The sequence below is a fragment of the Schistocerca gregaria genome, chromosome 2 (genome assembly GCF_023897955.1).
Source record: "Schistocerca gregaria isolate iqSchGreg1 chromosome 2, iqSchGreg1.2, whole genome shotgun sequence".
NCBI classification, from domain to species: Eukaryota; Metazoa; Arthropoda; class Insecta; order Orthoptera; family Acrididae; genus Schistocerca; species Schistocerca gregaria.
Genome location: NC_064921.1, coordinates 398,978,614 through 399,005,615, shown reverse-complemented (window position 1 = coordinate 399,005,615; position 27,002 = coordinate 398,978,614). Strand labels below are relative to the sequence as shown.

Sequence of the window (27,002 nt, the reverse complement as noted above, 5' to 3'; positions counted from 1 at the left end):
AATAGAACATGGTGTAAAAATTTCAAAGCAATGGGTCAAAATTTTTGGAGATTTGCCGTTAAGAACATCTATATTTTTTATGTCAGATTAAATGTAGATCTTTGTTTCTTTAAGATCTAAAATCTCTGAATATTCTTCACAAATTGCTTTGAAATTTTGATATAACGTTGCATCTGAATACCCACGTGTTTTCATATACTTACTGGAACACTATGTGGTATATATGTAATATATGTATGTATTAAATGGGGATACATTATAAAAATGTAAATGTTGTTTTGTTCAAAATCTCCAAAAGTTCTACACCAATTGCTTTGAAATTTTGACACAACATTCAATTTAAAAATTGAAGTTTTTTAAGTAACTAATTCTTTAATATATAAATATATGTGTGTTTCATATAAATTGAAAGCACTGTTACCAAAAATCTGAAAATATACGTTTCTGATTTGCTTCAGATTTTTGCACATTACTGTAACAACAATTTAGAAACATATGGACTATATACTTTATATTAAAAACAAAGAATCCAAGACTTACCAAGCGGGAAGGCGCCAGTAGACAGGCACAATAAAATAACACACAAACACACACACAAAATTTCTAACTTTCGCAACCAACGGTTGCTTCTTCAGGAAAGAGGGAAGGAGAGGGAAAGACGAAAGGATGTGGGTTTTAGGGAGAAGGTAAGGAGTCATTCCAATCCCGGGAGCGGAAAGACTTACCTTGGGGAAAAAAGGATAGGTATATACTCGCGCGCGCGCGCACACACACACACACACACACACACACACACACACACACACATCCATCCATACATGTCTGCTTGTGTCTGTATATGTATGGATGGATATGTGTGTGTGTGTGTGTGTGTGTGTGTGTGTGTGTGTGTGTGTGTGTGTGTGTGTGTGTGTGTGTGTGGGCGAGTATATACCTATCCTTTTTTCCCCAAGGTAAGTCTTTCCGCTCCCGGGATTGGAATGACTCATTACCCTCTCCCTAAAACTCACATCCTTTCGTCTTTCCCTCTCCTTCCCTCTTTCCTGAAGAAGCAACCGTTGGTTGCGAAAGCTAGAAATTTTGTGTGTGTGTTTGTGTGTTATTTTATTGTGCCTGTCTACCGGCGCCTTCCCGCTTGGTAAGTCTTGGATTCTTTGTTTTTAATATATTTTTCCCATGTGGAAGTTTCTTTCTATTTTATTTACAGGACTATATACTTTTTAATACATAAGTGTATAAACAAAATATACAATACTGAAACACTGCAAGCAAACAGAAAAGATATATTTATGGTTTATTGGTTTATGATTAGAATGCTAGTACCTAATCTGAATTTGTCATAAAAATAAACAAGGCTCAAGGTCACAGAGACAGGGGAAGAGAAGATTGACACAGAATGGGGAAGCAGATGATGGACAGAGAGAGGGTGGAGGAGGAGGAGGAGGAGGAGGAGGAGGAGGAGGAGATGGGCAAAGAAAGCAGCACGGGGAGATGGAGAGCGACAGGAGAGAAAAGGGGATTTGGACATTCGAGGGTCACTCCAAAAAGAAATGCACACTGTTTTTGTAAAAATAGTTTTCATTCTGATTGTGTGAAAGTTTTACAGTGTGTAGATATATCCTTCCCACTTGTTTTCAAACTTAGTTCAACCTGTTCCCATGAGTAGCGCCGTCACAGCAAGTCTTCAAGATGGCTGCTACACTTGATGTTTATCAGAAGCAACATGCTGTCATAGGATTCCTGTGCTGTGAAAATGAGACAGTGGGAAACATCAACAAGAGGTTGAAAAAGGTTATGGAGATGTTGCTGTCAATCGCAGTACTGTTAGTCAGTGGGCAAGCAGGTTATGTGATTAAAGTGGGCACGGCACTATTGAGGATTGTCCTCGCAGCGGCCTCGTACTGCACACACTCCAGACAATGTGCAGAGAGTTAACGAATTGGTGACTGCTGACAGATGCATCACAGTGAATGAATTGTCACACTATGTTGGGATAGGAGAAGGAAGTGTTTGCAGAATGCTGAAAGTGTTGACGTTAAAAAAGGTTTGTGCCAGGTGGGTTCCCAGGATGTTCACAGTGGCTCACAAAGAAACAACAAAAACTGTATGCAGCGAACTTTTGGAACAGTACGAGAATGGTGGAGATAAATTTCTTGCAAGAATTGTGACAGATGATGAAACTTGGCTCCATCATTTTTCACCAGAGACGAAGAGGCAATCAATGGAGTGGCATCATGCAAATTCACCCAAGAAAAAAAAATTCAAAACCAAAAATTCTGATGGAAAAGTTATGGCTATGGTGTTTTTTGATTCCAAAGGACTCTTGCTTGTGGACATCATGCCAAGTGGAACCACCACAAGTTCTGATGCACATGTGACGACACTGAAGAAACTTCAAGCTCAACTGAGCCATGTTCGACCACATCGGCAAAAACAGGATGTTTTGCTGTTGCACGACAATGCACGGCCACATGTCAGTCAAAAAACCATGGAAGCAATCACAAAACTCGGATGGACAACACTGAAATACCCGCCTTACAGTCCTGACCTGGCTCCATGTGACTCTCATCTCTCTGGGAAACTGAAAAACTCTCTTTGTGGAACAAGGTTTGAAGATGATGACTCCCTTGTACATGCTGCCAAACATTGGCTCCAACAACTTGGTCCAGAATTTTACCATGCAGGTATACAGGCGCTGGTTCCAAGATGGTGTAAGGCAGTTGAGAGGGATGGAAATTATGTGGAAAAATGAAAATATTGTTCCTGAAGGATGTATCTACACACTTAAAAACTTTCAAACATGTAGAATAAAAGATGTATTAAAAAAATAGTGTGTATTTCTTTTGGAGTGACCCTCATTTATCCAATTAACATACATATTAGAAACATTTGCTTTCTCTTTTCATTCTTTTCCATGTAACCAGACTGAGCCACAGTCTAGCATATCTCGGTACAATTACTCTCTTAATAAAACTGTTGTTATATAAGTATTGTTACAATCATGTTCCCTCTCTCAGGTTTTCATAATATGAACAGGCCTCAAAGTAATGTCCCCATCACCTCTATGTGTGTTACACCGCTAGCAACAGTTATGTATTAATATTGTAGTCACATGGTTCTTCTGCACATCTAACAATTATTGCAGAATTGTTTCTTTAAAAATTAATATTGTATATGTAGTGTCATGTGATTCAAGTCGCAAATCTTTTGACACACAATAATGTCTACTATAAAATGATTTTTACATGTTATATGTTTACGGTGTAATTAAACTACTGATGTTCACTAAGATGTTTTAACTCTGATGGTATGCTTTGGATTCATAAAACATGTGATCAACTTACGTTTTACAGCAACTATTCTAAACATGATTTGTATAGAAGTTTGGAGAGTATTACTGATTTACATCATATCATCTATGCATAACTTCCATGGCCTTTCGTGTGGGCCTGACCACCTGAATTAACTGTCACCAACAAACTCCAAACTGGCTTCCAACTCCTGTCCCTCCCCACCCCAACCCCTAACCCCTGCGCACTGCAAATGTACATGCGCGAGCGTGCGCACACACACACACACACACACACACACACACACACACACACACACACAGAGAGAGAGAGAGAGAGAGAGAGAGAGAGAGAGAGAGAGAGAGAGAGAGAGAGAGAGAGACCACCTGACAAATAATCTGTACAAACAATGCCAATCAGACTGAAGCTCCAAAGTGTGTGTGTGTGGGTGTGGGTGTGTATTTAAAACATACAATGAGAGGAATTTTGAAATATTAGTTATAATGTAATCACACCTTTCAGAAGGGCATCCAGAGACAACAAGTCTGTTGCATACTTCAAGGTGTATAAACATTTATTCAGTTTTAGACAATTTCACAAAAATGTCTTGGAAACAAGAAAAAGTTGTGTGAAGTATAGACGGGACTTACCAAAGCCTTACTGTGAGACATAGTTTCTGGTGAGCTAATAATATACATTGCAAGTGAAGTAATATGACATACTATGACATTACAGTTCCAAACAGCGAGAATTTCTGGCAAGAGTAATGAGTGTTCCAAATGGTGAAACAAGATGTTCTAACACCAACATTAGCCAGGTGACAGGAAACATAGCAGCCTCATGCAGAGACTTTGATGGTGAGAGTAAGTTACTTATAGTGCAAGGAAATAGCCTGACTAACAACTTGAAATATAACATTAAAGATGAAATGGAGAAAATATAAACAGCAATAACACACACTTGTGCGGGGTTTTGGAGGTTTTGTCGTGACATGACCAGCCCTAGGTTAACAGAGCTATTAACCCTGTGAACAAAGAGCTGAGCAAATTGCTTCAGCTGAAACAAAGTCTCGTATCTGTGCCACACCTGTTGCTACGATTAAAAGGTGGGGATACACTAATCATGGCCTGCAACTGAATAGCAGGAAATATTAACTGACCATCTCACAGAAAGTGTAAGAGGGCCACAAGAATACAAGACAAAATCGCTGCGATTACTGGAGTCAAAGGGGCACATTTTTCATGTCATATTCAGGTGACAGACAGACAATGGTGAATAGAATCAGAGCAGAATGGGACTATAAAACATGTACAGTTTCCAGAAAAATGAAATTAATTTATTCCTACAGGACATCAGAGAGTTGAAAAACAAGATAGATGAGCTTTTTGGATGCCTAGAAGATGTGGAAAATTCTGAACAACATGTAGTCACAGGTATGGAGAAGTTATATTTGGGTCTTTCAATGTAATTTCAGTATTCAACTTACTGACAAGTATGCAGCATGGTAGTAGGAGACATATTAATAACATCTTTATACACAATGCTCAGGCTGAAGCAATTAATATGTACTCAATTGCTAATGCAGTATATGATCACAATGCACAATCAGTGGAGGTAAACAATATGGAGTTTACAACCCTGAGATAGGTTAATAGAAAGCACTGAGGCTTATTAATGAGAACAGGGTACAATGTTTTTAAGAGTCAGGTGACAAGAGTGGTATGGTATGAGGTAATATAGAAAGAGATGCTAATGTCAAATTCATTTTATTCCATAGTAAACTTGTTCAATATTTGGAAGTTGCTTTCCTAAAAAAACTATTGAAAATATCCATTAAAAAAAGGAGGAGGGGGACGAAAAGAAGAAAGAAAGAAAGAAAAATAAAAAGAAACAAAACCCGTTGATAACTTAGGGAATCAATATCAGGTAAGAAGAAGAGGGAATATCTGCATCAAGATCACAATAAGTCAAGATCTGACATTACTTGCATACTACACAAAAATGCACTAGTATTTGAAGGAAAGTCAGAAGTCAGAAGTATGCACATCCTTACCAAAATAAATAATGCAGATAATATGATTAAAATTATATAGCATATTGTCAAATGGGAGACAAGACAGCCAGTCACTATACAAGATCCCATAACAATTAAAATAAATAATAATATTGTGACTTATAATTCACAAATTGCCAGAACTTTCTAAAAGCAGCAGCAAAAATTGGCTCATATGGGTCAGTTGAAGAAGCAAGACAATATATTAAAATATCATTCCACAAAACATTAAGGAACTAGAAGCAGTGCCAACATCCTTCACTAGAATTAATACAATTATAAAAATTCTAAAAGACAAAAGTTCATGCGGGGTTGGTGATATTTCAAACAGAATTCTGAAAAGTTGTTCCAACTTAATAAGTAACGTGATTAATGATGCATTATTGGCACAGGAAATTTTTACAGACAGGTTAAAATACACAATTGTTAAACCTCTTCATAAGAAATGCAACAAGACAGACTTGCACAATTACTGTCCAGTTTCCTTACTGACACTGTTTTCCAAAATATTTGAAATATTAGTGTACTCAACAGCAGTCTCATAATGGAAAACAATTTACTTTGCATATCACAGTTTGGATTCCAGAAGGGCTCCTCAACTGATAATGCTATTTATACATTCACTCATCAAATAGTATACGTAATAAATAATAAAATATCACCAGTTGGTATTTTTGTGATATTTCAAAAGCATTTGATTGTGTAGATCATGTTAATCTCTTAAAAAACTATAGCATTAAACAATTTAATGCTTTAGGCACAGCTGGATTGAATCATACTTAAAAAAAACAGAATACTTGTGCATGGGGTTGTGCTGAATAATTCAAACAATGTCGAAAGGGTAAAGAATATTAGTGGCTGAGGAGAAATCGCAAAGGAAGTAATATGGAGTTCAATGTTGGATCTGCTCCTATTTCTTATACACACTGATGAGCTAGAACAATATGGCCACCAACCTACTATTAATATAAACCCATCGAGGCAATAGCAGGACTGCCTGGCAAGGAATGACTGCTAGTCAGACACAAGTATGGGGCATGTAGTATCAGTGAGCATGCTGCCCTTGTGTAGAACACACCATCTATCTGAATCTGACCGAGGGTAGATTGTGATGCCACAGAGGCTCAGCACGAGTATTCTGGAAAATGCATGACTTTTCAGTTGTTTGAGGAGTGCTGTGGTGACTTCTTCACCACATGGCAAAAACAAGGTAAAACCATGTCCAGACATTGTGGGGTCGGGTAGCAGCCATTTCTCATTACAGATATCGGACATTAAAGGCTGGGCAGTCTGGTACAAAAGGGCAGGTAGTGAACTGTGGCATCATTTATTCACTTACTATTGGCTGCATTTGTTGCTATAGGTACACTTTTCTTTGTAAATAAAGACAGATTCTTTGATGAATTTTGCACAGCATGCAAACCATACTTACAAGTGTATAAAACTCTAGAATTTATTTAATTTATGAAAAACTAAATGAGCTGTTACATTTTGAACTTCATGCTTAGAAAAAACTCAAATTTTATAGTTAATTATCTCAATTTATACCACATATGGAGTAACAAAAATTTCTGATAACTTGCCCAATAACATAAAAGTGTCTGACAAGTAGCAAAGCATCTAATATAACGTGCCTGGTAACAGAATAGCGTCTTACTGGTGTGTTAACAGTTTGTCTGAGACAAAAAAAATGAAAAGGCTAGTTGACATATGTGTATGTGCCCATCACACATATAATACCAGCATCTTTTGACATTAGTGAAGTTGGAGTATGTGATGTCAACAAGATACATAGGGTGTGTTTCTGAATGGGTGATGCTCACAGGGGTACACACCTGGGGCAAAATGATGTAATGAGAGGGATAATACACATCAATAGGTTATTCACAGAGATGGGATGGATAGCACAGTATAAGGTTTTAAGTGGGAGAAACTTTTTTAAGCCTGTCCCTCTTCATCAAAGCTAATGATTAATAAATTCCAGTTCAGGTTGATGTAGTGTGATAAGGGGAATACATTTGTCTTGCTTTGTTGTATCTGGGTATTATTCAACTCTCTCCACATTCCAGATTGGCTTCAATGTTTTGAGGTTAAAGGAAGGTTATTAAATGTGCTTCATTGTTATACAGCCTCAAAGATTTTATAAGGCCACAAAATGTGGGTATAATTTAGATGTCATTATTATTGTTTTGTGGCTTTCATTTTTACTGGAAAAGGATTGTTTAGATATGATTTAAGGAAAAAATTATTTCATTTTTCTACTTAGATAAAATCAGATCAAGTAAAATCCTAGAGCTTCACACAGCTGTAATTTACACCTACTAATTGCCTCAACTGATTCAGGATCCTCTTTCTATGTAGATAGGAACAGAGTCTGAAGCTTTCAAAAGATGAACCAGAATTACATATGGACAGGAAGCCAACGCCAGACAAAATGTGGTTACTCCACACCAGCACTACACTGGTAACAATTAATGAGCATGCAATACTAGCACCCACTTCACCACCATGATTTCACCCTGCTGTTAACTGAGCTCCATCTCCCAGATTCTTACTAAGTTTACAAAGCCCACTGTACGACTGTAGCCCCTGTCCTCTGGAAAGTTTTAGCTTCCAGAATTTTCCCTGTGAAAGGAAGACATAATCAAGTACCAGCAGCCTGTAGTTCTGATAATCACAGCTGTTGAAGGCTCTGGATTCTATTTCATTTGCTGCAGCTTAAAATCTATGGGACCACATTCAGGCAAGTTGCTGCAGAGGAATGGAGGCCACTCTTTAAAATAGGTTTTACAATTATTTATCAGGTATCACAGCTTTTACTTACATCAGATACTTCAAAATCTGTCTCCCATATCTGTGAAAAGGATTTAAGAATGTGTGGCTGAAAAAGTACTGTAGCCTTTTCCAAATCCCCTGCTACATGATGCATCATTGTGAAGACACAGTTATTGACAAACTCTCCATTACTTTGGAAATCTTCAAGAAGAATTCCATACTGGTACATTATTTCTGTAGTTGCAAACCTAGAAAACAAATTGACCATAAAACAAGAAAAACCATTAAAAAAGTTTATTTCAGCTCTGCAGAATATGAAATGAAAACCAAATTGTGACATTTTCAAAAACTATACGATGAGTGATTATGAACATGTCTAGTTTATCAGCTCCAATGTTCAAATAAAGGCACTGTTTTATAGAATCTTCTAATGCACAGTGAATATCTGTTTGAAACATGCATATTAATATTATATTCTGTGAATGTTTTCAGACTGTCAAAAATTATCACCATTAGAAGAATAGGTATGAAAATAGTGCTTGGATTTGAAATACCAATCTGGAGCAGCAATGGTTTCTTGGAGGTAAGGTGGCCAGAATGCAGTTTCAACATCACGTGAAACGTTCCATTCTAGTTGTCCAACCTATTAACGATATGTAAATAACATAAATAAACAGGATTAATTTGCACAGTTCATTCTGTACTTGTTCAAATATACAAACAAAACAAAACAGATCTCTATCTATGAATTTGCATATTGTCTAAAATGTCTTATTAATTTATTTCCAGCATTCTGCTTGCTGCATTCTAAATTTCAAGTGGAACATAAAATTTGAATTATGCTAACAAACGTAACAGATACTCAATGAAACTTTTATTCATGTATCACTAATACAGGTGCTCTAAAATGATAACAAATAGTAATATGACTGAACTAAACTATATGGTGTGGTAGTTTCTGGCTGTTAGGTTTCAATATATTTTTTCTTAATGGCCATTTACTCAGTTCCATTCTCTATTAACTCAGCAAAGTGCTAAGAATCGACACATCCATATAAGCATATTTATTAAAAGCTTTGAATATGAAGAAACTTCCCATGTTATTGATTCTTCCGGTAACAACTACAATTAGTACATCAATAACAGCAATAAGTTTGGTACTTATAAGATAATTTAATGTGAATATAATAATAGGACTGAGTGACTAGTTATTATGAAGTTGAAATACTTAACCTTGGAAATTACGAGGAAGCTCTCAAAAATTGCCTATTAACAAGAACTCATAATGATGTGGAAATTTATTAATATAACATGCAGGTGCAGTAGTGTTAGTAAGTGAGCAGGGTAAAAGGAGATGGTAAATCATGGAAACATGTCATGAAAAAATATCCAGATTTGAACAGTTCCTTTATTGGAACATTAACAAGGCACAATCAGTTGCACACACTTATAAAAATTTCTATGTACAAAGTAACCTCAAGCCAGTTTGTACATCACTACGTGCAATGAGTGCCCGCTGTTTGTCAGAAAGATCAGTTAACACAATCTCTTTAGACAACATTAAAGAACATCATTTATATTCTTGTGACACAGAAAATGTGACTAATTTAATACAGGGGTGAAGAACTATGCTATACAAAAATAACTGGACATAAACAGGTAAAGAGCATATCCAATCTAAGAAAAAGAACAAGGCAAAAATATATACAATTTATGAATTGAGAATGTAGTGACTAATCTAGTACAATAACCAAAGAAATTGCATGGCACACTTATGAACTTGTAGTCCATAGGTGAACTGATCTAACAATTTTCATATTTTGTCTCTAACTGACACACATGGTGCTGAAGCAGGTTACCCAGTTCACAAAAGTGTCAGGGCACACTTGTAGTATTTCGAGAATTTCCGCGTAAATTCTAGAACCACTCGGCCTTCCACCATCTGTTACCTGTGTATGTGTACAGGCGTGAAATCAGTCGCGAGCAAAAGATCGACGAGGCAGTTGAACTGCACCGACAAGTACTTGTTGGGTGATCCGTGGAAGTTGTAGTGAAAGCACACGGTAGAACCAAGGAACTTATGTGTTATTCTGTGCTTTTTTGTAATTGTGACTATTGTTAGTGACAAAAGAACAATTGAGATTCAGTATTGTGAAAAAACTATTATCTTGAACTTGCTGGAGACAAGATATATTTTACAATGTGTTTGTAGTAGAGACATGATTGTTAAGCCAGCTCTTTTCTAAATGGACTTAAATCTGTTTCTAATGTGAGATGATATGAGTTACTTACAAGAAGTTAAATGTTTGTATTGAAACTGTGAATTTGTTACTGTGCATAGAGTCCAAATATACAGACAGGGTTGCTGAAAGAGAAGAGTTTTAGAAGAGAAGGCCTATTAAAAAAGTCATCACAAAAACGTTAGAATAAGGCCACCAGTGTGAAAGGACCAAAAACAGGAATTTTGCGACAAAAAAAAAAAAAAAAAAAAAAAAAAAAAGAGAGAGAGAGAGAAAAAGCTATCAAGCCATAGCAACTGAGCAGGACCAGACAACAGAACCATTAAGAGAAACTGGATTATGCCAAAGTATCCGCAGGAGAAAATTTCTAATGGCAAATAAGGGAGAAGACATAAGATAGTCACAATGTGAAAAACCAGAGAGAAGATCTTGACGTATTAGACTAAGAAGAGATACGCCTAAAGCAATATGACTAAGAAGATCTAGTGTGGGGAGTATACAGCTCTCACACGCATAACGTGGACACAGACTTGGAAACCAGCCTACATCCAACACCGCCAGCACCAACTGCTGTTCACCGGTGCTGACCTGATGTCACATCCGCTAACCAACGCTGCGAGAATTCTATGCCAGGTGGGCACAAAACAGAACTGTTGTATCTTAGCAAAAAGTGATACAAACTATTTAATGAACTTTATTAATGTAGTTATTATACTTATAGTTAACTTTTAAATGCTCACAAGGTCTAAAGCTTGTAAAATTATGGATCACATTCAGCAAATTGGAGAGACGTCAGAACTAGTTGTGGCAATGAGAATTACTAAAGAAGGGCCTGATTGGTCTGAGTTAGTAAATCTAATCACGACTCAAAATGCTGCTCTGAGTAAGGAACTAAGTGCAACTCTAAGTAAAGAACTAAGCTTAGTACATTCTAGTTTAAATGCTCAGAATGAAACTTTAAGACTGTTAAATGCCAAAGTTGATTCACAGAGCAAAGAATTTGGTAATCTATGCGAAGGCATGGATGCTTTAAAGACTGAATTTGACACTTTGAATAGTAAAGTAGAGGATTTGAAATTAGACTTAAAGAAAGAATTAACCAATTCCTTGGACATTCATGTAAATCAACTGTTGACTGACTTTAGTCAGAAACAGAATGATCAATTACAAGATTTACCAAAAAAGTAATGCTGTAGAATTAGAAATCAATGAAAAGTTAGGATCATTTGAAAATGTATGCAATGTTAAGTCTGATGCTGTAAAGCAGGGATTGTATATTTAAAAGAGGGTGTTGAAAAGCAAGATAAGATAATGCCAATAATCCAATCACAAATTACAGGTGTAAGTAAGCAAGTGGATAATGTAGAAAGAAGATTCCAAGAGAAGATAGAAAACTCTGATATAGTAAATATAAGTAGTTTGGAGGAACAATTTGAAGGGATTATAGATCGAAAAGTCATGGAGAGAATGACATATGTGCCTGTGTCTGCATATGAGCGGATGTGTGTGTGTGTGTGTGTGTGTGTGTGTGTGTGTGTGTGTGTGCAAGTGTATACCTGTCCTTTTTCCCCCCCTAAGGTGTCTTTCCGTTCCCGGGATTGGAATGACTCGTTACCCTCTCCCTTAAAACCCACATCCTTTCGTCCTTCCCTCTCCTTCCCTCTTTCCTGATGAAGCAACCTTGGGTTGCGAAAGCTTGAAATTTGTGTGTGTGGTTGTGTGTTTTTTATTGTATCTATCTACCAGTGCTTTCTTGTTTGGTAAGTCACAGCATCTTTGTTTTTTAAATATATTTTTCCCATGTGGAATGTTTCCCTCTATTCAAAATGGAATGAGGGAGTGGTCTCATACGGTCAACCCAAAGACAAGGTATAGGTACTGACCTTGGGGAAAGGGACAGTTTCGTGATAAAAGTCACAAAATTTTGCAGGGATTATTCTGGAAAGTTTGAATTCTAGGCATAATGAGCATAATTACATTTTATGTAAGTTCACGAGTGTCAAAAAGAACACTTTCATTTTGCCCAGAGTTCCTCCAAACTACAACAGATAATAAAGCTAGTACATACTGAAGAAAAGGTACTACAAAGGTTAGAAATAATAGAATACTCAAGTGTCATGAACACCTGCAGTTTAGGATTGGAAATAAGGAAAGAGTCCTTACAATTCTTAAATATTATAAAAGATGACTAAAAACATGAAAAAATGTTCAGGTCTTCATGTCAAGGTGAAATAAGAACAGCATAAAGGAATGCTCAGCTAAAGATTGTTCTAGAGAGAGAGAGAAAAAAAAGATGGTTATTGAAGTGAAAGATGTATGTAGAAACATATATGAGAAAAGTATATTGTTATGATATGAAATGTTGTGAATGATGTTATGTACTTAATGATTATGTATAAAAGATCGCATGTCCGATCAGAGTGTGAGGGGGGATTTGTACTGTTTCGAAAATTTCCACATAAATTCTAGAACCACTGGGCCTTCCACTGTCTCCAACACATGATATTTTAGATGTGAGTGGGAGAAAGGAACACTACCTATTGCGCGTCACCTGTCTGTGTGTGCAGGTGTGAAATCAGTCATGAGCTAAAGGTCGACGTGGTGGTTGAACGGCACCAACAATTACTTGTTGGGCAATCTGTGAAAATTGTAGTGAAAGCACACGGAAAAACCAAGGAACTTCTATGTTATTCTGTGCTGTTTGTAATTGTGACTATTGTTAGTAACTTGGACTTGCTGGAGGTAAGACATATTTTACGATATGTTTGTAGTACAGACGTGGTTGTTAAGCCAATTCTTTTCTAAATGGACTTAAATCTGTTTCTAATGTGAGACAATATGAGTTACTTACGAAAAGTTAAATGTTTATGTGCGAAGTGTGAATTTTGTCAAATATACCAATAGTTATTGAAAATTATTCTTCGAATACCAAATTATTTCACAAGTGGTGAGAGAGTCTTTAAGTTTCCTGTAACTAGCATCATTCTTCATAGAGGAAGTTTCCAGAATCCAGCTTTTCAGAGAAGATCGGCTGTATGGCTGTATACACCAAGTAGGTCAACTCGTATAAAAGAAGTGGGAAGTTTTCACATACACTTCACACACTCTTAGTCATCAAAAACATTAGACACTGTACTTGCTATATCATAACAGATTCTGTGAAGTGGGTACTCCACAAGCAGAACGGTCATGAAGACGGAGTGTTGTATCACTTGTGCCCCGAAATACTGTGTCAGTCCTATGCCAACCAGCTCTCCATAGGCATCAAGAGAAGCCTACAATACTGTTTGCTTAATAGGCACAGAAAACCAACTCACCTTTGAAGTCTTCACAGGTTGTGCACATATCTTGTAGCACCACGGTAAGCCATTAAGTTCTGATATAATTAATAAATTGAACACATAAGAAGCATTTAATCATTGCACTCATCATGTGGATAGCTCGGGATCAGCGTGGGAAGTGCCAGGGGTTTGGAGTGCTTCCTGTAGCGTGCTTCTTGAGTAACACCTGCATGCTATGGCAAAGAGACATGTGGCAGAGAAAACTCTTGTCCTAGGATCTTTACAGCCTGTAATGCACTTTTGCTGGGTGACACATCATTTGCTACAACAAGTGATCATCCACTATGGCAAACGAGTGGCAGGCATGAACGCATAATAGTGTGTCACCATAATGATGCGTACTTACTTTTAGTCTCATTTGTATTTACGTTTTTGTTATTTTATTCATCCAAATTCACCATACTTGTTGAGTGTATCAAACACATACTTTTAGTGAGAAAAAAATATAAAAGTCAAAGAAAAATCCATATGCCGCTTTTTGTCATTAGGAAGTGTAATAGTTACCTGAACAGCTCATAATGCAGATAATATAATGTAACTGGACAGATACAAAATCTATTCACCAAGCGGCAGCAGAACACATGCATGAAAGAAGATTATACAATACTTAGGCAAGCTTTCAGAGGCAATGGCTCTTTCTACAGACAGAAGGGTTGAAGGGAAAGGAAGAAGGGTGAAGGAAAAGGACTGGAGAGGTCTAGGAAAAGGGATAGATTTCAAAGACTTACCCGTCTGGTAAGTCTCTCCTGACCCGTGATTATGGGTGACTTTTCTGAAAACTACCACCTTTCCTAGACGTCTAGAGTCATTTTCCTTCAACCCTCTTCCATTCCTTTCAACCCTTATGCCTGAAGAAGGAGCCACCGGCCTCAAAAGCTTGCCTCAGTATAACCTTCTTTTATGTGTATGTTCTGCTGCTGCTTGGTGAGTAGATTTTTTATCTATCCAATTACATTATATTGTCAAATATTGATTGTTTTCATTGTCATAATGCAGACAAATTTGAAATGACATTCACAAGCCACTTCATGGAACGATATTAATTGCAGCTTATTCACTCTCTCACCATGTCACAAGTACCGGTACCTGTTTGGCTTATAGAACTGTGTAATGATGGTAGAATAATGTATGTTATTACTGTTGATTGGTTACAAGAGCATCTCCAAACAGAAAATGTGATTACAGGAATCGTGCTCAATGTCAAGGAACAAGCCAATAATTCTCATTAATTTCTTTATATTTGGTTGTTGAAAGATTGTGTTTCACTTTCTGAAAGAATTAATGAAGTATGGTCAATATGCATATGCTTACATTTTTGGGTGTGCTTTACTATCCGTGTAAAATTACAAGCTTTATTAGACTGCTAAAATATAACTCAATGTAAGAGTAACACCATCCGCAAGTAAAATGTACAATAAGACTTATTTTATCTACCATGTAAACTTGTTCATGAATGTTACATAAAACAAACAAATGTAAACAATATTTTAGATGCTACTTGAGGAATGTAAATTAAAAATGTATTTGAAAACTAAAACTATAATGAATACTGTATTAAATTATGGGACTAATCTTACCATAAACAATGTGATACAAGATGAAATTTCACACACCACACAAAGAACATGTTTTAATTCACTTTGTCTCTGTTATACACTTTCAGTTGCTTTGAGGGTACTCAACACTGGTAGTTCCTTCATAATTCTGGTCAAGGACTCAATATATAAGACAACAATTTTTGCATCTGTGGAATAGTTAAAAAACAAGTGGACAATGCATAATTCATGATTCCTCTGTGACATGTGTAGGCACTGCAAACAGACAGTACTGTTTCATGTGTACAGAACTGATTCAATGAGATTATTGATTAACTGCTTCCAGCTCTGTTACAGGCACAGGGGATATTGCACCACCAGTAATGAATATTCCAAGGGAACTGCAGATATATTAGATAGAAGAAAAGTCTGGAGAGTACTATGTGTTTGAGTCATAATATCAGCTTGTATTGTCTTATTCACCAACTGTTTTTAGTGTAGAATTATCATCTATAAAAGGTAAACAATTATCACTGTCTGAATAAAAGTTTGGAATAACTCATCCCTCTATCTTCAAGTCACCAAAGAACATATTTTTTTAAATTATTTGCACATTTGTAAATCTGTTGTTGTTGTGGTCTTCAGTCCTGAGACTGGTTTGATGCAGCTCTCCATGCTACTCTATCCTGTGCAAGCTTCTTCATCTCCCAGTACTTACTGCAACCTACATCCTTCTGAATCTGCTTAGTGTATTCAACTCTTGGTCTCCCTCTATGATTTTTACCCTCCACGCTGCCCTCCAATGCTAAATTTGTGATCCCTTGATGCCTCAGAACATGTCCTACCAATTGGTCCCTTTTTCTTGTCAAGTTGTGCCACCATCTCCTCCCCAATTCTATTTAATACTTCCTTATTTGTTATGTGATCCACCCATCTAATCTTCAGCATTCTTCTGTAGCACCACATTTTGAAAGCTTCTATTCTCTCCTTGTCCAAACTATTTATCGTCCATGTTTCACTTCCATACATGTCTACACTCCATACAAATATTTTCAGAGAAGACTTCCTGACATTTAAATCTATACTCGATGTTAACAAATTTCTCTTCTTCGGAAACTTTTTTCTTCCCATTGCCAGTCTACATTTTATATCCTCTCTACTCCGATCATCATCAGTTATTTTGCTCCCCAAATAACAAAACTCATCTACTGCTTTAAGTGTCTCATTTCCTAATCTAAATTCCCTTAGCATCACCTGATTTAATGCGGCTACATTCCATTTCCGTGTTTTGTTTTTGTTGATGTTTATCTTATATCCTCCTTTCAAGACACTGTCCATTCCGTTCAACTGCTCTTCCAAGTCCTTTGCTGTCTCTGACAGAATTACAATGTCATCGGCGAACCTCAAAGGTTTTATTTCTTCTCCATGGATTTTAATACCTACTCCAAATTTTTCTTTTGTTTCCTTTATTGCTTGCTCAATATACAGATTGAATAACATCGGGGAGAAGCTACAACCCTGTCTCACTCCTTTCCCAACCGCTGCTTCCCTTTCATGTCCCTCGACTCTTATAACTGCCAACTGCTTTCTGTACAAGTTTAAATAGACTTTCGCTCCCTGTATTTTACCCCTGCCACCTTTAGAATTTGAAAGAGAGTATTCCAGTCAACATTGTCAAAAGCTTTCTCTAAGTCTACAAATGCTAGAAACATAGGTTTGCCTTTCTTAATCTTTCTTCTAAGATAAGTCGTAAGGTCAGTATTGCCTCATGTGTTCCAATATTTCTACGGAATCCAAAATTATCTTCCCGAAGGCAGGCTTCTACTAGTTTTTTCATTCGTCTGTAAAGAATTCGTGTTAGTATTTTGCAGCTGTGGCTTATTAAACTGATTGTTTGGTAATTTTCACATCTGTCAACACCTGCTTTCTTTGGGATTGGAATTATTAATGCCAATTCCTGCCACACCACAAGCCTTCAGCCATAAAACTGGGATGCCTCATGTGTAAATACTGAATTGCTTTGCATCCTATGCTATCTTCAAATATGAATGCATTTACTTCAGGCCAAACATTAAGTTGTGTCATCAGAAAACAAACTACAGGCCATTTCTATGTAACCCCCACACTCAACCCTTTCCAATTTCTTCCAAAAGTCCTCTGGTTTTCTGTTGTTGCAGTTGGGTCTCATTCTACCCCCTATTCCTTGGCTGTGGTTGATCTCATCTTGATCTCTGAATGCCCTCCATTTTCTAGAGTTTTTGAATTACATCTAATGACATTTCAGTAGAATTTTCTACCATATGTTATGACTGACCGGGTTCTATAAAACCAATACCTTGTCTTCCCACAGATTCTGTTAAATCACATTCCTGAGACTTAGTACTGCCTACACTTTTACTGAAATGCATACTTGCATGCTTAGAACAAATTACTGTTGGGATATCCAAGATTTCAGTTACTTGTCACTTGTCATTCATCTGCCCACTTTAACATCTAAGTGAGCAGAAGCCTTCTTACTTTTCCTTTACTAATACTGAGCTGTTTTCATTAGGCAGTCAAAAGGCAATGAATTTTTACATTTCATGAAGTTCACACTTCTGTGTTTGTCTACAAGAGCTAGTAACATTACAGTGATGTTTCATCAAGATCTAGTAGAGTATTATAACAATTTTCATCTGGTATCACTTTCTCACATATAATCAAATAATCTGAGAAAATTATTATCTTGCAATTAATGGTGTGAATCAATATGTTAATATTTGCATTGCTGTTAACAGTTTTTGTTCGTGTAACATGTGGATTAGAGGCCATACCACTGCTGTTTTAGCTACACACAGAGCTACTACTGTGTCTGCTTAATAATTCCATTCATAGCTATAAACTATGTTATCTTGTCTTGAATTTACCCACAAAACTTACTAGACGTACTTCATAAATAGATTTTCTTTCACTGGTAAGTGTGGTGCCAAGTGAAAAGCTTGTGAAAGTGCAGAAGCACATGGTCCATGCTAAAGCAATTTTCATCCCCTTGACATTTCTCACAGATATACACACATCTGAAATTTCAACCTTGTGGAATTAAGATATTTTATTAGGTTTATCTTTGATGGAAAGATAAAATAACACACAGTGGATTTCTCAAAGTATTTTCTTAATGACTGAAATTTCACTTTACACTGCAGTTTGGGACTAGGTGCATTAATTTCATGTGTGGTTAGTCTTCATTGCTTACCTTCTGAAAATGCTTCAAAATACCAATGTCTCACCAGACACAGGCTCACTCTGGACTTAAGAGAAGAGCTGCCTTCTTGTGATAGGTTGCTCCACAATGGGAATACGTTTCTTAATGTTTACTAAAACTTTATCCTTGGATACATGAAAAAATTTAAGGGTTCAACATTGTGTGTCCTGAAGTTTTCCTTGCACAATGAATATTTAATGATGTACCTGGATTCCAACCAACATTCTTTACTTCTCAGCATAATATTTCAACCAAACATTTGTCAATCATTTTCAGGTCGATATCTACACCTACACATACACAATACTATACACTGTACGGTATGTGGTAGATGGTATCCCATACCATTAATAGTCATTTCCTTTCCTGTTTCACTCACAAATAGAGCAAGGGAAAAACAGTCATCTATATGCCTCTGTATGAGCCCTAATTTCTTGTGTCTTATCTTCGTGGTTCATACACGCAATGTATATTGGAGGTAGTACAACTATTCTGCATTCAGCTTCAAATGCCAGTTCCCAAAATTTTCTCAATACCATTCCTCAAAAAGAATGTTGCCTTCTCTCAAGGGATTCCCATTTGGGTTCCAAAGAATATCTGTAACACTTGCATGATGTTCAAACCTACCAGTAGCAAATGTTTCAGCCTGCCACTGAATTGCTTCGATGTCTTCCTGTAATCCAATCTGGTACAGATTACAAACACTCAAGCAGTACTGAAGAAAAGGTTGCACTAGTGTCATATATGTGGTCTCCTTTACAGATACACTACACTGTTCTAGAATTCTGCCAATAATCCAAAGTCGACCATTCACCCTTCCTTCCAGAATCCTCACATGTTCATTCCATTGTATGTCACTTTGCAGTGTTATGCCCAAATATTTAAATGATGTTGACTGTGGCAAAGCAGACACAACTAATGCTATATCCAAACATTACAGGTTTGTTTTTCCTACTCGTCTGTATTAACTTACATTTTTCTACAGTTAAGCCATCAACATCTAGCACAGCTTTCATCAGTCATCAATGACCCATCTGAAGATGACCAACAGATGTCTTACTGAAATGCTTTACTCGAGAGTAAACAGTGACTGTTTGGACTCCCAAATCATCATTGAGCATTAGTAAATATAGTTAGTTGAAGTAAAGTTAGAATATAATATTTTGCAACAATGGATAAAGAGTGCATTTACTTTTTTGCCATTATAAAATATTTTTAACAAAATGAAACAAACTTTCAGTAATTTTATATGAAGTAAGTTAGATCATATGGGTTATGAGACCTTAATAAAATGAGTTCAGATCCTAATCCATGTTGTAATTGATACCTCTATCACTATTTACTACAATGATGACACTTTTGTTTTAGTGGACTCTTCACCAACACTGCTAAGAAACTTAGAGCCTACACTATAATACTAGCCTTGTTGTACCACATTTCTTCAACATACTTCAGGAAGTGATCATTGACTGCTGATGTTCTTAGTAAATTCAAGAAAGCATGTCCAAAATATTCTGAGTTGAGAGGATGTATTGCAGTGTTATTCATCAGAATTAAATTTAAATTTTATGTAAAAATGGTTACATATGTTGGCTATGGATACACAAACAAAAGCAGAAAGTAAGCTGGTCTTTTTCACTAGTAAATGCTTCAGCTAAACATTATTTTTGGTTTAAATATGAACTGCTTGTTTTGTGTTTTTACTCAATGACCTCAAACTTTGATGTCTGCAACAGGTAGGCTCCTAAAGGATATTGCAAGAAAAAGCTTGTGGATGAAGCCAGTGTCAGAAGAAGAGTGGTAACCAACAAAATATTCCAAAATACTTTTAGTCCGAAAAGTTGTCATTGATCAAATATCGACACCAATCATATCCATCTGAAATATCAAAGGAAAAAAAACTAGGTGTTACATTTGTGGAACTGCTCTGAGGAATGATATCAACAATCCTCCCTTCTCTCTGGCACAGAAGTAGAATCACTGCAAACTTATTACTCCTGCAGATGATGTTATTGATGTTTATATGTATGCAGAGCAACTGATCTGTTGCAGTACTAAGGATGGCAAACATGTATACTCACAAAACCCCATTGAATTAATCTTTCATGAAGCTATGAATATGTGTGTAAACAATCATCCTACAGGATTCATCTGAAAGATAGAAAGTTTTCATTCTTTTTTGTGTGCCTGTCATAGATACAATGCTTCTACTATTCAGTGAGTGGTCCCCTTTACTCCTTAAGTATTTACATTGCATAAACAATCCTTTATTTCTGAATCTGAATGCCCATATGAGACATGGATTGCCACTTGACAGTCTTTGAGCATACTGATAAAAGCCACTGCAAAACTATATTTACAGTCTAGAATAGCTCCTGCAGTGATAATACTGAACAATTTTGCCCATAGAAACAAAATTAGATGAAAATACAGCCCTACCATAAATAATGCCAAAAACCTGCACCACACAGTTAACTTTGGAAAATGAAGTGGTACTGGTTGACGTGTGTGCAGTTTTTTTGTTGCCCATGTTCTGCAGTTATGTGTATTGACATGTCCTTGAAGATGGAAATGGGCTTCAGCTGTCCACAGAATGTTGGAAGGCCATTCACAGTCCACATTTGTGCGAGCATGAAATTTCAGAGCGAACTTTTGTCTTTTTGGCAAGTCGGCAGGAACCATCTCCTGAACATGGGTGATTTTGTATGGATAGCAATGTAGAATGTTTTGTAAGATTTCATGCACCACACACGTGTCCAACGTTTGGGCACTGCGTGTTTGCACAGATTAGATTAGATTAGTTTTCGTTCCATAGATCCGTGTTGAGGAGATCCTTGTGGATGTGGAACATGTCACCTTTTTTTGTTTTGTATTTTTTATTTTTTTAAGCTGAAATAACAATACTAATAGTATAAATATATACAACACATCATTTGTTTCTATTAAAAAATTCGTCAATGGAGTAGAAGGAGTTGGCTACTAGTAAGTCTTTCAGGCTCCTTTTAAACTGATCTCTATTTGTAACTAAATTTTTTATGTTTGCTGGCAAATTATTGAAGATGAGTGTTCCTGAGTAGTGGACCCCTTTTTGAACTAAAGTAAGTGCTTTTAAGTCCTTGTGCAGGTCATTTTTGTTCCTGATATTGTATGTGTGAACTGAGATGTTTGTTGGAAAAAGAGATATATTATTTAGGACAAATTTCATTAAGGAGTAAACCATTGCTTGACCCTTCCTGCAGTACTGTGGCCACATCTTCAACAGACGCTTGATCAGGTGTTTTCCTCCCTCCTCCACACTGCACTTCAAAAGAACTTGTCTTTTTAAATTTTGTTATCATTCTCTCCAGACCCATAGCAGACGTCCAACCAGTGCCATTTTTCATGCCCTTGAGGGCATGGAGCTTCTGCAGTGGTAATGGTCCACAGACACAATTCTTGTAAAAGAGGTTTAACAGCAAAGTGTGATCCTTCTGGGATACAGTCATGTTGGGCATCTCAGATGCAAACTGAGGAACAGGTATGTGCCACGCATCTGTTGGTGTACATATTCTGATAAAGCGCCATCTATTGGTCAAATTGTCATAGATTTTTTGTTCCATAATATTTCCGCCTGTTTCAAGTGTTTTGAAACTTTAATTATGGACACCCTATGTATACACACACTTTATAAGGTGATGCTAGTTGTTCTTCAACAACTTGCATTCATCTGCAGTCATTTTCATGAAGGAAGAGTGTAACAAAAACTTCTATACCCACAGAACCCATAAAAAGGAAACCAACAGCTGTAATTATTACCAACTGGGAGAATAAAGAGTAACATGTAAATCGTTCACTTAATTGGTTGAAAACTAAAGTAACGTACCTCAAAAGATGATTCAATACACTGAAATATATTTGAATTAGGCTTTTGATGTTTAAAAATTATATCAGTGTTTCTTCAAAGCAAGAATACATTTATGTCAGAATATAATCCATGCCCATTAAGGTGAAAACAAGACAAAACTTTTAGAGTAATGTCAAAACAAATTCTTTAGTAGATGACTGGACACACAGTTATCACGTTACTCCAAAAACAAATTTTTCAAATAACATTCAGTGAAAAATAAAATTAGAAATTTTAGATTTTATGTACTGTAATATAGTGAGAGGTGAGAACATGTAATGCATCAGGAACATTGTTGAACATGATCACTTTGGTTGGGCAGGTGTTAGGGTGTGGGTAGGCAGAATGCTGCATGGATGTACTGACCTCCAAGTCTTTGAAAATGGTACACTCATTGGTCAATGTTATTGTGACATTGTACTCCTTCCATTGTGCATCTTTTCAGGGATGCACTTGGCCCTGATTCCATTTTTATGGATGACAATTTGCTATCACATCAAACTGTGCAGATGGAGGTGTTCTTGGCAAGAGGGTCTATTTGGTGAATGGACTGGCCTGCCCACTTCCTCAACATAAATCCTACTGAACATGTATGGGATGCTTTGTGGAGATGTACTGTAGCATGGAATATCAACAATGTAGAGAAGATAGACTGGTACTTACATAAAGAAGACAAGCCAAGTTGCAGATGGGCCCCATTAAAAGTCAATTACATAAAGCTTTTGGACACTGCCTTTGTCAGTAAAAGAGTGGCATGTGCCATTCACAAACACAAGCAAGCAAACTTCACATACACATAACTGTGAACCCCAGCATCTCAGGCTGGAATGCAACAGCAGCATGTTCACTTGCACCAATGACCAACCAGCAATTGTAAATTGTACAGGTGGAGGAATGGAATGTCCTATCATAAGAACTCCTTGCCAACCTTGTGACCAGCATGGGAGTGCCAAGCGGAGCAAGCATTGCCACCTGTGTGATCACACACCTTATTATGAATCATATTTCACCTTTCGTAATGTCCAGGGGACCATCATAAATTGTGTTGACTTCAGAATAATTATTTTGTTTGAATAAAAGCGCCATTTCTGTTCATCTCACTGCATATTTATTTTAGTTGCCTACTGCACTATACTGCTGTGGTTTTTCCCATGTATTGTCAAAGTTTCATCAAGCTGTGTTACATGTCAGTGACACGTCATGTGAAATTTGCTTTCATCCTTAAGTTCCGTACACCATTGTATTTCACAGCCTCAAATCACATATTTGGTATCATTACCAGTTTTGACTTATTTTCAAGATGTCATCAGATGGTCTGCATAGCTGTAAGTCAACATGACAGGTCCTGAAAGATCTTCACAATGTAAACATTTCTGCATGACTTAGTAATAAGTCCAAATTGATAATGATGCCATTTAAGTTATCTGAAGCTGTAATACACAATAAAAACAATTACTGTATAGTCATTATAATCTCTAAGGCAGTATGCCTGTTGTTGTGGTTTTCAATACAAAGACTAGTTTGATGTGGTTCCCCATGCTACTTTATCCTGTGCAAGCCTCTTCATCTCTGAGTTACTACTGCAACCTACATTTTTTTTGCATCTGCTTACAGTATTTGTCTCTTACTCTACAATTTTTACATTCCCCAATACATTAACATGTGCATGCATGCCAACAAACGTGCACACACACACACACACACACACACACACACACACACACACACACACACACACACACAGCACTTCCCTCCATTATTAAATTGGTCATCTCGTTATGTCTCAAAATGTATCGTATTAACTGACCCCTTCTTTTAAGTTAAGTTGTGCCACAAATATCTTTTCTCCTTAATTCTGTTCAGTGCCTACTCATTAGTTCCATGATCCACTCATTTAATCTTCAGCATTCTTCTGTACCACCACATTTCAAAAGTTACTATTCACTTCTTTTCAGAAGTGTTTATCATCCACATTTTACTGCCATACAATGCTACACTCCAATGAAATAAATTTAAAAAAAAAACTTTCTAACATTAATTCTATGTTCAATGTTAATGAATTTAGCTTCTTCACAAACGCTTTTCTGGCTACTGCTAGTCTACATCTACATCATATGGTCCATGGTGGAGGGTACCTGATACCAGTACCATTCATTTCCTTTCCTGTTCCACTCACACATAGAATGAGGGAAAAATGAGTATCTATATGCCTCCATATAAGCCCTAATTTCTCTCATCTTTGCGGTCCCTATGCAAAATGCACATTGGTGGCAATGGAATTGTTCTGCTGTCATCTTCAAATGACACATCTCTGAATTTTCTCAATAGCATTCCTCAAAACAATGTAACTTTCGTTGCAGGGATTGCCATTTGACTTCCTGAAGCATCTCTGTACAAATGTAACAGCCAATCTATGAACTGCTTTGATGTCTTCCCTTAATCCAACCTGGTGCGGATTCCAAACACTTGAGCAGTAGACAAAAATGGGTCACATTAGTGTTCTATACACACTCTCCTTTACAGATGAAACATACTTCCCTAAAATTCTCTCAACGAACTAAAGTCGAGCATTCACCTTCCCTACTACAATCCTCACATGCTCACTCCATTTCATATCACTAGATATGTAATCAACTGTAATCGCTGTTCAAGCAGCATGCTGCTAATGTTGTGTTTGAACATTACAGAATTGTTTTCCTTACTCATCTGCATTAACTAACATTTTTCTACATTTAGAGCTAGCTGCCATCAATCACATCAACTACAAATTATGTCTATGTCGTCTTGTATCCTTTTACAATCGCTCAGCAATGACTTCTTCCCCTATACCACAGCATTATCAGCAAACAGCAGCAGATTGTTGCTCATTCTGCCTGTCATATCATTTATGTGTACAGAGAATAATAGTGGTCTTATGACACTTCCCTGGGGCACTATTGATGATACCCTTGTCTCTGATGATCACTCACCATTGAGGACAATGTACTGGGTTCTATTACTTAAAAAGTCTTTGAGCCATCAAATATCTAGAAACCTATTCCATATGCTTGTACCTTCATTAACAGTCTGCAGTGAGAGACTGTGTCAAATGCCTTTTGTTAATGTAGGGATACAAAATCTGCCTGTTTGCCTTTATCCACACTTCATAGTATATCACATGAGACAAGGGCAAGCTGAGATTTGCATAAGTGATGCTTACTGAAACTATGCTGATTTGTGGACAGAAGCTTTTCCATCTCAAGCAGATTTATCATATTCAAACTGAGAATATGTTGAAAAATTCTGCAGCAAACCAAGATGGTAAAGATATTGGCCTCTAATTTTGTGCTTCCTTTCATTTACCTTTCTTATACATAGGAGTCACCTGCAAATTTTTCTAGTCGTTTGGAGCTTTTCGCAGGGGAGAGAAATTTTTAATAAATGGAAAGTAAGTAAGGGGGCCAATGTCACAGAGTACTCTTTGAAAAACCAAACTGAGATTCCATCAGGACCTGGCAACTTATTTGCTTTCAACTCTTTCAATTACTACACTACACTAGGTATGATTAGTACTGTGTCCTTCATATGGGAGTCTGTGCAATGATTAAACAATGGTATGTCTGTACGATCCTCCCACATGAACAATATCTTAAACACAAGATTTGAAACTTCAGCTTTCTTTCTGCTATTTTCTTTTGTCACATCAGACCAGTCAACACACGACTGGAAAGATGCCTTCAACCCACTTAGTGATTTTAGAGGGAGAGAATTTTGTTAGAGTTTCAGCAAAGTCTTTAGCTATGGAAGACGGTGGTAGCAGTTGTATGCTTTGTGCATCAGTCTTTTTACGGACACTCAAATCTCTACTAACTTTCGCTACTTGTCATTTGCAAATTCTCTTTTGAATCAAGGGTGTAACAGCAGTTGCTTCCTCAGCATTTTCTAAATCTCATTGTTAAACAACAGTGGGTCTTTTCCAATCTTAATCCATTTTCTTGGCACATACCACTCCAGAGTGCAATTTACAATCTGTTTCAACTTTGCCCATAACTCCCTTATGTCCATCATACAGGAATAAATGATGTCAGTTCACTGTCTTGACAGCATACTAACAACTGCATATGTGCTCTCTCTAGCAAAAATATTCTTCTGGCCTTCTTGGTTGATTTATTGACTTTAGTAAGCATCTCTATTTGGAGACCAAGCCAAACTGTTTGTAGCTATAAGATTTAAAATATTTCCACTTCATGTGGGCTGTTCAGTTAGTTGCTCAGTACAGTTTGTGGGAAATGAGATCAAAAGTACTTCACAATGCTGATTGTTCATACCCTCTGCAATGAATCTGTAGACATCCCAGTCTATACTCTGTTTGCTAAAGTTGCCTACAATTAATACTGTACAATCTGGGTATTTCCACACTATTGAGCACAGAATTTCATTGTATGAAGGGCAGCAAAAGTTCACAACATTTTTCTGCAGCTGTGGAGTAGTAGATTCAGCACGAAGTGTGATGTGTCAGCTACAAGGCAATGAGGACCAGAGGCTGCCAGGAAAGAGACTAGCTAAGTAGAAAGAGGCAGAAAATGGGAAACAAGAAATGGTAGCAGCTGTAAATAACACTTGTGGTATAATGATGGGTCATTTAATGAATAATGGTAGTCACAG

General features: G+C 36.8%; 1 protein-coding gene across 4 annotated transcripts in view; it reads right to left on the bottom strand.

Annotated features, from left to right (window-relative positions):
- Nucleotides 1-27,002, bottom strand: part of LOC126322318 (protein timeless) — a 383,108-nt gene that overhangs the window by 64,832 nt on the left and 291,274 nt on the right. For all 4 annotated transcript variants that reach the window (XM_049994282.1, XM_049994284.1, XM_049994280.1 and 1 more), the window contains one exon: nt 8,168-8,366. In XM_049994282.1, the coding sequence (XP_049850239.1) occupies nt 8,168-8,366 (199 nt within the window). The remainder of the gene's footprint in view (nt 1-8,167; nt 8,367-27,002) is intronic.